The following is a 15,384-nucleotide window of genomic DNA, read 5'->3' as shown; positions in this document are numbered from 1 at the left end:
GAATCGTGATAAACATAACACTAAAAAGGGTGAAAGGATGATGAACAGTGGGATGAACTACAAGAGCTCATGAAGGAAACTACATGAGAATGCCAAAGAAGATCAGAATAAGCAACATATTTATTGTTATTATTATTATTATTGTATTTATTGAGCGCAAACAAGGCTTCTGGAAGTAACAGAGCACTTTATATAGTTATACAACAATACAGATATACAACGGAGTGCTTTACAGAGGTATACCAAAGTACAGATTCATAACAGAGCACTTTTCCGAGATAACAACAGAATAGATATACATTGGGGGTAGGATACAGAGGGGTACAGCCCCTACAGGGTGGTGGGTGCAGAGGGGCAGATGGTGTCTAGCAAGTCAGGTAGCGCAGGGGGCAACAGGATGGCTAGGTGTTGAGGAGGAGAGACTCCTTGGAGTGGTGGGTTTTGAGTACTTTTCTGAATTGCAGGAGTACGGGGGTGAGTCTGATGCTGATGGGAAGCAGGTTCCATAGTCTTGGGGCATAGGCAGAGAAGACTTGTATTCTGGTGATTTCCCTTTTGCAGTGATGGATTACAAGTCTGCATGTGTTCTGGCTTCTGGTGGTGTGCTGTCTGCCAGAGATGCTGAGTTTCTCCATGAGGTATCTGGGTGACTTGAGGGGGACTGCCTTATAGATGAAGCAGCAAGATGTGAAGGTGATTTGTGCGTGTAGTGGGAGTCAGTGAAGGTCAATGAGAGCCGGGGTGATGTGGTCATATCTGCATAGAGCCTTGAATGAGGCATGAGGCTGCGTGTAGGACACTTCTATGGTGCACAAGGGAGGACGATGGTTGGATAGGACCAGTGCTTGAACCGTGGCCCTAAAGCTGTCCAGAGGGAGAAAGGGCTTGACTTTCTGCAGGTGGCAGAGCTGATACCAAGCTGTCTGAGCTTTCTTAGCTATGTGTTTCTTGGAGGAGAGGTGTCTGTCGATGTGGAACCCTAGGGACTTGGTGTAGGAGGTAAGCTCGGGTGTGAAGCCCTCAGTGTTCATGTTTGATAGCCAGGTCTGTATGTCTGGGTGTTTGTTTTTGTTGCTGAGGAGTAGGAATTCGATCTTGGAGGGTTTGAGCTTCAAGTATGCACCGGACATCCAAGACTGGATCAGCAAGAGGCAGGTTGTGGGCCTGTAGATTACCTTGATGGCGTTGATCTTGAGGTATAGCTCTGTGTCATTGGCATATTGGTGGATGTGGATGTTGTGTGTGACTAGGAGGGCTGCCAGCAACTCCGTGCATAGATTGAAGAATACTGGGGAGAGGAAGGAACCCTACAGGACTTTGCGGGTAATGGGTAGCATTGGCAATCTAGAGGAGTCCATCTGAAGAAAGTGCTGGCGGTTGGCGATGTAGGACTTGAACGACCCTAGGACAAGGTCCACATTCCCCATGTGTTAATGTAGGGTGTCTGTGAGCGTCTGGAGGTCTACTGTGTTGAAAGCGGCTTAGAAGTTGAATAGAACCAGTAGGCAGGGTTGACTGTCGTCAAGGATGTTGAGGGCGCCGTTAACCACCTGTATGGTTGCTGTCTCCATGATGCATCTGGGTCTGAGCCTGAATTGGTTGGTTTGGAGGAGATGGTTGGTGCTGATGTTTTATTGCAGTTGTACAGTTACCACTTTCTCGATGATCTTACCTAGGATGGGAAGATGGGTGATGGGGTAATAGTTACCTAGGTTGTCGGGATCCAGAGTGAGTTTCTTTAGTAGAGGGAGGATTTGTCCTGTCTTTAGGGTCAATGGGAAGGTGCCTTGATTTAGGGAGCTGTTGATGATCTCTATGTAGCAAAGGAGAGCTACTGCAGGGAGGGTCTTGAGGATAGATGCTGGGAGGATGTCGTCTGTATACAATGTGGTTGTGAGGGCAGTCAGGGTTTCTACCAGGTCCTCTGTATAGAGTGTCCTGAATGTTGTCCAGGGTGTGAAGACCTTGCGAGGAGGGAGGTGAGGTGGGTCTGTGGATGCAGAGCTGGTGTCTATGTGATGGCGAATCATGCTGATTTTGTCAATGAAGAAGGTGTTGATGGTGGTGGATGTTTTGATGGAGTGTGAAATGGCAATATTGGGTAGCGGGTTGATGCAGTGCTTGACCTCTTTGAAGAGGACTCTTTTTTTGTTGACAACGTCTCCTATGGTGTTCTGATAGTAGGAGGCCTTGGATGAGTTGATTAGCTGTCAGCGGGTTGCTCAGAGTTCCTTGAGGAGCACCAAGTTGGATGCGGTCCTTGAGCGGCGCCAGATTTTCTCTTGTTTCCTGATGAATCTTTTGCTGAGGTTGAGTACTTGCATATACTAGGGTGCTGACGGTTTCAGTTTGCAGGTGCATTGTTTCAAAGGCACTTGTCGGTCAAAGGACTCTGAGAGAGTGGCGTTGAGTCTTTTCAGTAGAGAGTTGCAGTTTGTTTGGGGGTGTTGGGTGCATGTGAGGTGGAGATTGGTGAGGTCTTCCGTGAGGGCTTCCACCGGTATGTTTTTGAAGGACCTGCATCTTTGTCTGATGGGTTTCTCCTAGGAGTGCGTGACTGTGGTGGTGTGCAAGATGTTGCAAGGCACGGCCAGGTGGTCACACCAGTGAAGTGGGAGAGGAGAGCTGTAGTTGAAGGAAGGCAGTGCAGTGCTGAGTAGGTTGAGGATGTTACCTTGCTTGTGCTTTGGGTCTTTCATGTGCTGTGTGAAGCTGTGGGTGCCGAGAAGGCAGATCAGAGCTGCCTTCATTGGTTTGGTGGCTTAGTTGCCTCAGAGGTTGAAGTCGCCTAGGAAGATGTTCTTGGTGTGCGTGAGGGACAGGTGGGCGGGTCTTTTGCCACGTGACCTAGATCAGCTTGTACCTGCTCACCAACTGCAAAGGAAAAGAGGCTGGAGGGCTGCTTCACAGTTCGAAAACAGAGACATTTTGTTTGTTGACAGTATAAGATGCCAGGATAAAAACCCTGAGAGAAAACTGCAGCCAAGCAGGCAGAACAGGAAATGAGCAGAAGATGGGAGACATTCCTTTGGGCTACTTTAGTGGTTTGTATTTGTGGCAGGGTGAGGTAAGAGTTAGGTTTAGGACTGAGGACATTGTGAGGAGCCAGAAATGTGTGACGGACACGCAGTCATCATTTTCTCACAATTTAGCATTTTATTAAATAAAAAGGGGTCAGACAAATGACTATCTATCCCTAACCTAACAAGGCATTCCCTGACTAACAAATCTAAGGCTAAATAAAAATGACCTAATATCTAAAAGATTATTTGGCTGTTTTAAACTCCACAAAATAACATATAAATGTAAACTCAAAAGTTATAAAAATGAATCCTCAGGGCTGGATTACCTTCCCCTGGATCAATTCAGGTGTATCTGGAACAAAGTTCAGTTTCAAGAAAGTTCTAGACAATAACAAAGTTCCATTCAATGTACGATACAAAGGGCATTAGTCTAAGTTTGCTGGTCTGGAAACAAGGGTGCCGGTAAGCTCACCAGCACCCTTGTTTCTGGACGAGCAAACTACCTGTTTGCCTGCTGTGGTTGCTGTGCCCGATAGGTCTGACACTGCCGGGCGCAGTGGCCATGATAGGCAAACACTTCACGGAAGTGCCGGCACTGTTAGCAACGGTGCCAGTGCTTCTGTGTTCCCACTCCCATAGAGTTCTATCAGACTCTATGGAAATGGGGGCTTACAATTTACCGGGGCCTGACTTTCCGGGCAGCCGGACTCATAATGAGCCGGTGGCACCAGGAAGTCAGGTGCTGGTAAATTATTACGAATCGTGCAGCAACCCGCTGCTAGCACCGGCAGGGTTACCGCCAGACTCATAATGAAGCCCAAAGTCTTTTCCATTCAATATATCCTTTCACTTGGCAACATGCCTATCTTGCTTCTGAAAGGCTTCTTCACAATTCAAAGTAACTGTTAATGTTTCTACAACCTCCTGTTTGATACACCATGAAGTCTTTTTCTCCAAACATAACTTCAAAAATCAAACACAAGTTTTCTTTTCTCCAAATACCCATCACTTGTTAGCACATCATACTTCTTCTTTATAAGAACCACTGAAGTAAGAATGGCTCATTCAAAGGAAACACTTTAGTCAGGATGGTTTCAACAATCACTTTCTGAAGTGTAGCACTTTATCAAAATAAAATGGTGGAGTCAAACCTCTTTTTAAACCACAACCTCATTACCACAATCACAGTCCTTCAAGTCACTTCTTCCCTCTGTTGCACTCGCCTGCCAGGACTAAATACAAAAGTTCTCTTCCTGGTCCACTTGCCTGCCAGGATTAACTATAATTGTTCCCTTTTCTGGTTTACTCGCCTGCCAGGACAAAACTCCTTCTACTACAATTAGTACTTTGTGGTAAGATTTGTTCCAAACTCTCCACACTAGATTCTTTTTATTTGTTTATTATGCGCTTGGTTTCAATATTTAAAACCTTACATAAACATATAAAACACACGGCAAATTTTATTTCAATACACATAAATTACACAGCATTACACTACATCCCTAAGAGTCTCTTAAAATTCATCACGTTACACATATAACTACACCCACCTCAAAACTTTTCTAAAAATGATCAATGTACACAATTCATAATTAAATCACATGGGCAATTATCCCTTAAAATGATTACTCTTAATGAGTAGTTAATTCTAGAGTTAATACAAATTGGTTGGTATAAACTTTCTCGCCAGTTCCAGGTGGACAGATTTTGAATGTATAGCCACATACCTTCCTTTGATAAAGTGCCAAATTATAACCAACAGGTTCTAAAACATTAATTCCTTCTTTCTCTCAGACCTGGACATGCAACCACCAAATGTTTTAGTGATTGAACTTCCCCTCCACAATATCTACAAATGTCATTGATCACAATCTTTTTTCCATTGAAAAGAATTTTCTTTTGTTAATAAGAGATTCGGTCTAAAGCAAAGCAAGACATTGCAGACATTGTTTGAAAGGTATTTACATAGGAATGGAGCTCAGGCAATTACCTTTTTATATGCCATTCCCAAATTCATAATTTTCTTGTATTTGTAGAGGCTATCACGTGTGGCACACCAGTCTTCCCTCCAAAGGCGTTTCTTATATGCATGTGGATTATACAACTTCTCTTCATATTCCAAACTGCACCTATTAAGCCATAATCTACAGTTTGTCATATGCCAATCTATGCTGTCCAATCCCTCAATTGTTAGCAATGCATATAAAGAACCATAAGAAAGGACTTTTAATGTTATTTGTTAATGTTAATTATTTCTTATAAGGCGTAACTCACCCATAGGCCTCAGTGCGCAGCAAGTGAGAGCGCTCAGTCGAAAGAAGCAAAGGTGAGAAAACCAGAAGGATGCCAGGAGCTACAGTGCTGTAGTCATTGGAATTAAAACAAGTAATGTTTTAAGGGATTCCTTGAAAGAAGAGAACTCTAGACAGGTACGCAAAGAGGCAGAGAGGGAGTTCCAGAGGCATGGGGCAACAGAATTGAAGCTCGTTCCACCAAAGCAAGTAAGCTTATATCGAGGTTGCCTAAGATTATTCAAAATTATTGGATCATAGAGAACAGGATGACCGCAAGAACTGTATCCTGTCTTTCAGGTAGGATGGGGCATTGTCAGTGAGGCACTTGTTGGTGAGGGACAGTACCTTATATGTAATGCAGTGCTTAACAGGAAGCCAATATAGGGAATTACAAGCTTCAGTGACGTGGTTCCTTCTAGAGATACCACATAGAGCTCGAATAGCATTGTTCTGAACAACCTGTAAAGAGACCAGGTTAGACCGAGACATACCAGCCAGAAGGCAGTTGCTATAGTCGCGTTTAGAGTTGACTAAGGCAACAGCAAGGGCCACAGTGTTAGAGTTGGATAAGAAAGGTTTAATTTGCCTAATAAGGTACGTTGTATAGGCCTTGAGTTGGCTGACATGTTTATTCATATTTAAATTAGCATCCAAATAGTCGCCAAAGGTTTTAACCAATGGACTGGTCTGGATTGTAGCCCCACAGATGTTAAAGGCAGAGTATCTAGAATCTAGTTTGGCAACACGTTGTGGAGTACAAACAAGCATGATCTCAGTTTTATTGCCATTGAGGGCAAGGGAATTTTTAATTATCCAATCCTCAATACAGGTAATTTAATTTTAATGAGATCCAACTCACAAATGCCAGTTAGTTTCTTCAATATAATTCATTGCATAGCAGTATTTTATTCCACAAAATTCAGACATTTAGTGATACAAGGCCTAACTCAAATCTCACTGTGGCCAATGGGACCGCCATTGGTAAGCCAAGAGCTGTTTTCCAAATCAAACCTTCTATCATTGTAAAATTGAAACTTTCCAGCAAGTGGTAAACCTCCATCCATTGAATCAGAGATGGTACTACCTTTGCATCATAAAGTTTCCGAGCCGGGAGAAGTGAACATTTCCCAAATTAGATTTTTGTCCTTCTCATTCAAATGATTCACTAGACTGCCCTTACTGGGTTGTGCATTTATAAAGAGACCCAAGTATTGAAATTCAGCGACAACCTCAATACTTTGGCCATCTTTCCACCATCCCAAGTTCTTTCTACGGCCCTCTGCAAGGGAGACAACTTTAGTCTTTCTGTATTCATTCTCAGATCGATCCCCTTGCAAAAGGTCTGGAAGGCATTTAGTAATCTCTGCAACCCTATTGTAGTGCGATCTAAAAGTACGATGTTGTCTGTATATGAGATCCATAAGGTTTAAGACCCATTAATAATATGGGCGATAAAAGATACTTCTTTAATATTTTCCCCCAACTCTGTCAAATAGATGTTAAATAGAGTGAGGGCTAATATACATCCTTGTCGTAGATGGAAACTAGTGGATATGTTACTCGTATAGTCACCCCCAGGTTCAGACAAACTCTCATTGTGGTGTTTATATGTAGGTGGATTAGGATTGCCGGGAGTCCCTTGGGCAAGCCCCACACACTCAACTTTGTCTAAAGCAGTCCTCTGTTGAAGCAATCTAACGCCAGTGGCAAATCGGTCATGGCCACATGGATATTATGATCTTTTTGCTGCCAGGCTAACTTCTGTACCTGATCGATAACAAAGCCAGCAGCAATTGTGCCATCACCCACCCGAAAGCCCACCTGGCCAGGCTTAATATCTCATTGGCCTCTGCCTACATATTAAGTTCCTTCAAGATGTGGGTGGCAAAGATCTTTGAGTCCACCTCTAGTAGGGCTGTTGGGAGGTGATTTAGCAGATCTACTCTATGTTCGATTCCTTCAAACTTGGGGGTGTCTATTTGAGCCGTACATGTTCCCGAAAGAGCTCAAACAATACACCTTCCCGCAACTTAGGCTCTTCTTTCAAGACCAAACTGCAGAGTTCATTCAGACACAGTGCTCTTGATTTATTGCTTTTCCTTATACTTTCCTCAATATTGTCTCTAGAAAAGACCAGTTCACATTTTGAATTACACCCTACCACTGCTGAGTTCCCATCCTTGAGCTTGCTCCCATGCAACTTCGAGTAGTGATTTATCCAGTGGACTCTTCAATGGGATTTGCCTGCAGCAGAGACTGGAAATTGCCTGAGTTGTTAACTAATTTCCAGTAATTATGATTTTTTTTTTTACTTATACAGGTCAGCATATTTTCCCTGTCCACTTTGTATTGCACCAAACGTAACATCTTTATTTGATTCTTGTGGCTGTGTTTCACCTTTTTTATCACCTCCAGCTGCTCCTGAAGTGGGAAAATGGGAAAACACCCTTCCCCCATTCTCATCCAGACCCTGGCCTAGAGGATCACGGCCAAGCACCACCCGTGAGAGGAGTTTGACCCGCTCACCTCGTTACCAGACGACAAGGTACCATGTGTTCATGGCCGACATGCACAAGGAGCATGCCCACTACCATGCCCTGGCCAAGCCGATGCCTGCAACATGGACCACATCGACTAAAACAACAACCGCAAAGCATCAACATCGTTAGAGATGCCATGACGACATAGCCAACAGACAAGAACACCCGTGCCAGGTCACGCACACACCAACCCACACGAAGAACATACTTAGTGCCATGACGTAGCGGACTGACACACTCACGGACATGCATCGTGTTATTTTTCACATAGGCCTCCTACAGCACCGCAGAAACGCAAGATGCCTGAAGAGCTCGTGTATACGCTTGCAGATGCTTCATGATACCCTACCCCCATAGAAATGCCATCATATATATATATCTACTACTACTTGTGACACTCTGTCTCCCTGCGGCACCGATGTTAGTAATTATACATCGCCTCCCAGAAAAACTAGGCCCGAGTAGGCCGCAAGCAAGAGCCCTCAGGCCAGAGCCTCTTAGACGAAAAGCCTTCTCGAGACGAAAAAGCAATGCACTGATCATGCAGAACGAGTCGCAGCGAGAGCCCACCGCCAAGGCCACAATGTTGCAACCCACATGCCAAGCTCTCAGTGCCAAGGTTACACCTGCCGCAGCCAAGCACCCCTCTGGCCGAAAAACCAATTAAATGCTCATAATTCTGCTCCAGCTACGGTCTCTACACACGTGACCAAGCCAAACTGACAAGATGCCAAGCTCACGAGACAGAAAGTCACCGGGGTCCCACGTCTGTGACGCAGGCTGCAACAACAAAGCGACAAGTTGGACACCTACACCGATGGGAAGGTGTGATCACCAGCCACTAGCAAAGACCTGTCCATTGTCCGCCACTAACACATAGTTGCACAATGTTGCCAACACCAGGTACCTTGCGGGCTGGGAACAGCGATGGTCTCAGGCTTGAGGGCTCACGAGGGAACCAATCAGAGTATGAGGGGCTCCTCACTGACGCCATTTCGGTTAGCCAATCACCAAGGGTCCCTGTGTAACCAATTTATTGTAACAAGTGTTAGGGACAACCCAAGTGTGCCACCTGACCTGTCCTTATCCACTAACATTCCTCCATATAAGCATCTATACTAACCCTACCACTCGGGGAACCAACCCGAAGTGGCAATAGGTTTTGTGACGGTTTTTCCCAGGTGACGCGAGCAGCGCATCATACTACGGTAAAACGGGCCTGCAAGCCCCACTAAGAACGAGAGCGTCTTCCCGGATGCATACGGGCGGAGAACGATCCCTGCCGTTACTACAATAAACAGCAGTAATTACTTTGCTCTTGTGTGTGCCTCATACTCCTTTTTCGGACATGGGAGGAGTTGGGGCCTCCCCAGCCCTGGAGGTCCACGGACAGCTCTGCCAGCCCCCGGGAGATCACCCCGACGCTCCCTACTATCTTTAATGTTTTTCTTCGCCCATCTGAGTCTTTTGACTTCTAACACAATTAGCTTACACTTTCCAAATGGATATTTCACAAAAAGGATAATTGATAGGTTTGCCCTAGACAATGCAGGTTACAGTTCTCTCCCTCTTGATCCCTTTTACAAGGAGGGCTTTGCTTCTGCGACCTTTGATTTCTAGATGTGCAACCTTTTGACTGCTGACAATGTGGGTTATAATTCTCTTCCCTTGTACATCCTTTCTTAGGAGAGGTGCACCCGGTTTGTCTGCATTTTCCTTTTCTCCGGCTTTGGATTACAATATCACTCTATTTGAAATCCCTCCTTAGGAGAGTTATGTTCACTTTTCTTGATCACTTTCTTCTGACTTTGACAATGCAGGTTACAATGTTCCCCTATTTGGAATCCCTCTTTAGGAGAGTTGCACCCAGTTTGCCTTAATTCAATGTTGCTTCCTGCTGCCTGTCCTCTCCATAGCCGAGGGGTCACGATCCCTGCCTCATCTTTCACACAGTATCCCGCTGTCGCCACAACGGCAAACTCTGCTTCTGCTTCGCCCTGCTGCTTCTTCCCCGCACATGCCTGAAAGGCCTTTAAATGTTTAAAGGTCCCATTCATGTGTTGGTTTTCACAACTAGACCGCTCACAACAGTTTACTAATTCTGGGCCCCTCTTCCTCGTCTCAGTACTTATAGCATTAATTGACTTGCAGTCCATAATGTTCTTGTTTAATTTTAGATCAAAATTGTCAGTTTTGTAACAGGCCATTATGACTGTACTACCATTAGGGGGGAAATTGTCTAGAGGGTTCTCCCATTCCTCCCAACTTGTCTCTCCTCCCATGTGATCCTTCTACATAATACCACCCCCAAGGTCAGGATCAGGTAGCAGCTGCCTTTGTTTGGCCACATGAGAAGATGTCCATGTCAGGGTTTTTGGGATGATCAACATTTACTTTGGACTTCCTCTCGCCAGACAAGCACCGCTAGTTACTTTAGTAATGCAAAAGGCAGTGAAACACCTCTAGCAATATGGCCTTTTCTTTATAATTTCTTTATAATTTCATTAAAAGTAAGTCAACATGTCCAGAGTGTGTCGGTCTCCTTCGTCCGACCCGCTATATATGGTGTCAGAGTGGGATGTCAACCGACTGATAGAGTTATTCACAAAAGTCCCAGAGCTCAAGCCCTTATTGTCCCCTCTGAACAATCAGTAGGCTTTGACTTGCAAATCCTAGGTAAATTTAACAAGAGTGAACAAACCTTGAAAAATGAAATCACAAACTGTCATACGCCGGTTTGGTCGGCGTGTTTGGGATTACTGGTGACTCGGCGGACACTACCTGCCCCACCACGTGTTTTCTGCTGCACAGGGTGTCACTCTAGTTGTTTTGACGGGAGGTACTTGTTTCCCTTCCTCCGGGTGGCTGGCACGTTGCAACCCACTACTGCGTTTTGCTTCCTTGGGGTTATAAGCTGTGAGTTTTCTTCTTTAATGTTGTTGCACGCCTGTCTCTTTCCTTCACCTTCCTGTGCTGTATCGCCCCGTTTCACCCCTCAGTTTTCCTTGCGCTCTCCTCACGTCCCTTCCTTCCCGCTGCCATCCTCTGCAGCCTTCCTCATCTCTACCCTACTTTTCTTCTCGGCTTCCTTTCTCACCAGATTCTCTCTTTCCCCCCTCTGGCCCTCTTCCACTCGCCCGTCCTCGGCTCTCACCTTGCCCTTCTCTCTTCTGCGCCCCGCTGTCAGTACGTGTTGCTTTCCTTGTGCTTCCGGTGCTATTACCTCTCTGCGCTACTACCGGACTTGTTCTCCCCGCAGTCCTGCGCCTCACTCGTCAAACTAGCGTGGGGTATTGCTCTATCAGGATCCAGCTGCTGCAGGGGTCTGAGGACCCGGAACCCATATTCCACTGGATTAGCAATTCTGGCTATAAAGGTCAATTCTGTTCATCATTGAAATGGAGTACGACACCAGAAAGCAACCTGACTCTGGGAATACACCCCCTCAAGATCGTTGGGTTTTCTGTGCCTTCTGGCTTTTTCCCCATTCCTGGGCCGTCCTGGAAGGTGTCAGCTGACTTTCCCAATACTGGGAGGTCACGTGGCGACCTCCTGTGGCAGGCCATACCTACACAAAAAAAGGAGGAAGCTTATGGAGTAAGAAGAAGTCTACAGTTGAAGACAGCAATACAGGTGAGGAGGAGGGGGACTTGAGGAATTCTGAGGAAGAGGAACCGCCAGTTGACACAAGCACATTATGTGAATGATTTATTCAGACAGATCAAGGCAGCCGGTGTGGGACAGGGAGCAGTCACCAACCCCAGGCTCCTCTTCAGGGCTTGGTGCACCCCTTCTTGCTCCTGCAGGGCTGGCACTGCAGCACACATAATACCTTTACTTTCAGGCGTAAGCGCACACTGGAGTGTGAGGCAAGGCACACATGCTGGCCCCCAGGTTGCTGAGCAACCAAGTTGATCAGCTGGCAGACCCCACACGTTGAAGTCTTTCTGGGGAACGCCAGTACTTCCTGAAAACATTTCCGCCACAAAGCTCCCTCCTTTTGATAGAAAGTATCAAAGCTCCCTCCTTTTGATAGAAAGTATTAAAGCTCCCTCCTTTTGATAGAACTGAGTAAAGGAATACTCCTCCATTGGATAGAAAGGAGAAGATGCATCAGCACTTGTGAGCAGAAGATATAAAGGTAAGTGTTAATGTACTGTATGCGTTTGTGCATGCATGTCTGAATGTAAAACTTGCAGTGTATGTGTGTTGGTGTACCCACATGCGTTGAGTGAATCTGCATGTATGTTAGTGTCAGAGTGCACTCACGTGCCTGACCAATTGTCTGGGTCAGGTGTCTGGATATAGTGTGAGCGTGCATGCAAGTCATTTTCAATGATAAATTATCTCTGAGGATTCATGAAAATGTAAAGTGCTGCTGTGACTATTGGTGAGAGGCCATTAATTGTATGGCCATTATAAATTGTATGGCTTTTAACCACATGTTTCCCAAACTTGTGCTGTAAAATGTACCATTTCAGCATATTAGTTCAAACATTTTCTCCAGGGGAACCCCCCTCCAAACTTTGCTACATTATATTGTGCTCCCACTCTAGCCTCCGTCGTGCACATTAATTTGAAGAATCAATCAGGCGCCTGCAATGAAAATATTCACCATCTGTGACTGACCGTTAATCATGGCATTTGCTGTTTTTTTCTTGTGGTAAATTGTATGGCTTTTTACCCATTTCTTTTTACAAAAACTGTTTTGTACAATGTACCATTTCAACTCAGTTTTTTAATACCCTAAAATCCTCTTAATTGTTTTGCGCTCCTCCAGTACACTTGGTCTCTCGCTAGTTTCTCGCTTATCTCTCGCTAACTAGTTTTGTAAAATAGTTAGGCCCCTCCACTGAAAATATTCACCTGTTGCGACTGGCTGTGAATAGTTTAGGACAGGGGTCTGCAACCTTTAAGACAAAAAGAGCCACTTGGACCCGTTTCCGAAGAAAAAAAAAACTGGGAGCCGCAAAACCATTGCCACATTTAAAACAAATATAACACTGCATATATTGTTTCTTACCTGCTTAAACTATATATACAGGATCGTGCAGTCAGCTGTCAATCTGAACAAAAAAAGGACTTTCACTTAACAATGTAAAATATATTTTTGCAAATTAATAGCTAATTAAAATATTTAATTTACCTGGTTAATGGGACTTTTGCTCCTGAACCTCAGTGCTCAGTGTCTGCACATCAGGGCTGTAAGACGTCACCTTCATTTTCACACAGGCTTGCAAGCTGTCATCTGTGAGGCGTGATCGATGTTTGTTTTTAATATAGTTCATGTTGGAGAAGACCTGCTCACATACATATGTGGAACCGAAGATCGACAGGACTCCAAATGCATACTTTTTCATGTTTATATAAGTGTCGGGGATGGCATTCCATGTTTCGAATACAAGTTTGTCCTGTTTGGGAAGGTTTTCAATATCACTCCATTTATGATTCTGAGCTAGAATGGCCTTCTGACGGGCAACATCCTCAAGAGTAGCGGTTAAGCATTTGAACTTGGACACCCATATATCTTTGTCGGCTATATCGGCCAGTTCCATCTCAAGATCAGGTTGACTTACACCTGCAAATGCAGTCATATTCAATAGGGATGGATCGATCGCCAGGGGAGTGACAGCGAAGGATAATGTGTTTTTTTCCTCTCTGAACTCACAGAATCGTTTCCCAAACGAGCTTTGAATTGCGGTGATTGCCGACTTGAAATATTCCAAATTTATCGTATCATGACTTTGTTTGAACTCTCTCAAAGAAGGAAAGTGAGACAGTGTACCTCTCTGGAAATCTTTGACAAACACTGTCAACTTGCGCTCGAATGCCAAAACCTCCTCCAGCATGTGCAGGGCTGTGCCTCCTTTCCCCTGAAGGGTTGTATTTAGCGTGTTTAGATGGGCTGTCATATCTACCATAAAATGTAATTTTTCCAGCCGCTCTGGCTGTTCCAGCTCAGCAAAGGTGAGCTCTTTGCTGGCCAGGAAGGTTTTTACTTCTTCCAAACATGTGACAAAGCGTTTTAGCACCTCGCCTCTGGACAGCCACCGGACCTTGTTGTGGAGCAGGAGGTCAGAATATGTGCTTTCCACCTCATCCAATAGCAAACGAAACTGGCGGTGGTTTAAACCCTTTGCCATTATCTTATTAACAATCTGAATGACCACATCCATCACTTTTGTGCATTCGGGGGGAAATGTTTGAGCACACAATGCCTCTTGGTGCAGGATGCAATGAAATGACAGCAGCGTTCTACACAGTGCCTTCTGCAGTAGAGCCACAAAGCCCTTCTGTGCTCCTCTGATGCTCGGTGCCCCATCAGTAGCCACTGAGACCAGGTGGTTGGTGTTTATTTTTTTAGCACTTAAAAAGTCCAGGACAGCCTTACAAATATCCTCACCCCTTGTTTGGCCTTTTAGTGGTATCAGCTCAATCAGTTCTTCCTGTGGCCCAAAAGAGTTGACATATCGGCAGAACAGCGCTATTTGTTCAATATCACCTTTATCTTTGGACTCATCACAGGCGATGGAGTACGCCACAGCTGAACTAATGTCTTGAATTTGCTGTTTGCTAATGTTTTCTGCCATTTTTAGGGTTCTGTCTTTAACAGTCTTCGCAGAGAGAGGCATGTCTTTGATTTTCTGCACAATTTCATTCTTGTTTTTGAAGTCCATGTATAGATGTTCCGAAATCTTAATGAATGCTTCTTTTATATACTCTCCATCTGTGAACGGCTTCCCGTGCTTGACTATTTCCTGAGCGGCTACAAAACTAGCATATGTTGTGGAATTTGCAGACTTCACCCACTTCTTGAAATTATTTTTGCTCCTATCAACCTTCCTCATAAGTTCTGCAACGGCTTTTCGTCTCTCATCTCCATCTGGATATTTTTCAGCAAAGGCTGTGTGTTTATTCTGGAAATGTCTTGCAATATTCGACTTTTTGTTGTTTGCAAATTTCTCACCACATATTAAGCATACTGGTAAACCAGTCTTGTCAGTAGAGAATGCAAATGATTCTGTCCATGTATCATTAAACACTCTGTTTTCTTCAGAAATTTTTCTTTTCTTGCCTTTATCCATGGCTGGCCTACAGGGGTCCAAAACAGGGACGTAATTAGAAATCAGAGGGCCCCATAGCAAAATTTGCCAGTTCCCCCACATTAGGGAGACAGAAACAGCAGCACAATCATGGGGTGCAGATGAAAGGGTCAAAGAAAAAGGGAGGATTGACAGGTGAGATGGCTGAAGAGAAAAAATTCAGAAAGAAAGAAATTCAGGAAAAAAAGAATGGCGATAGAGTAAAATACAAAAAGTCAAAGCAAGAAAAATTAAACAAATTAGAGAAACAAGTAAGAAATAGCAAAAGGTGAACAACGAGCACTGTCCCCACTTGGAAGTGAGCAGCACTTGCTAGCTTTGTAAGATGCATGCCAACACTATACCAAGCCTGAACCCAGCAGCTGCAGAGGAGACAGAATGTCTGCCGTGCCCAGTGGGGGTGTAAAGTAAACAGTCACACCTT

At 44.7% G+C, this 15,384-nt stretch overlaps 1 protein-coding gene across 1 annotated transcript; it reads right to left on the bottom strand.

Annotated features, from left to right (window-relative positions):
* Positions 1-13,007: 13,007 nt before the first annotated feature.
* Positions 13,008-14,942, bottom strand: LOC138448019 (general transcription factor II-I repeat domain-containing protein 2-like). The gene has a single exon (XM_069604552.1). It carries the CDS (start codon positions 14,940-14,942, stop codon positions 13,008-13,010), a length of 1,935 nt encoding a protein of 644 aa, XP_069460653.1.
* Positions 14,943-15,384: the final 442 nt, after the last annotated feature.

The sequence above is a fragment of the Ambystoma mexicanum genome, chromosome 3q (assembly GCF_040938575.1).
Source record: "Ambystoma mexicanum isolate Mex_15411 chromosome 3q, UKY_AmexF1_1, whole genome shotgun sequence".
NCBI classification, from domain to species: domain Eukaryota; kingdom Metazoa; phylum Chordata; class Amphibia; order Caudata; family Ambystomatidae; genus Ambystoma; species Ambystoma mexicanum.
This window is presented reverse-complemented; position numbering and strand designations above follow the sequence as displayed.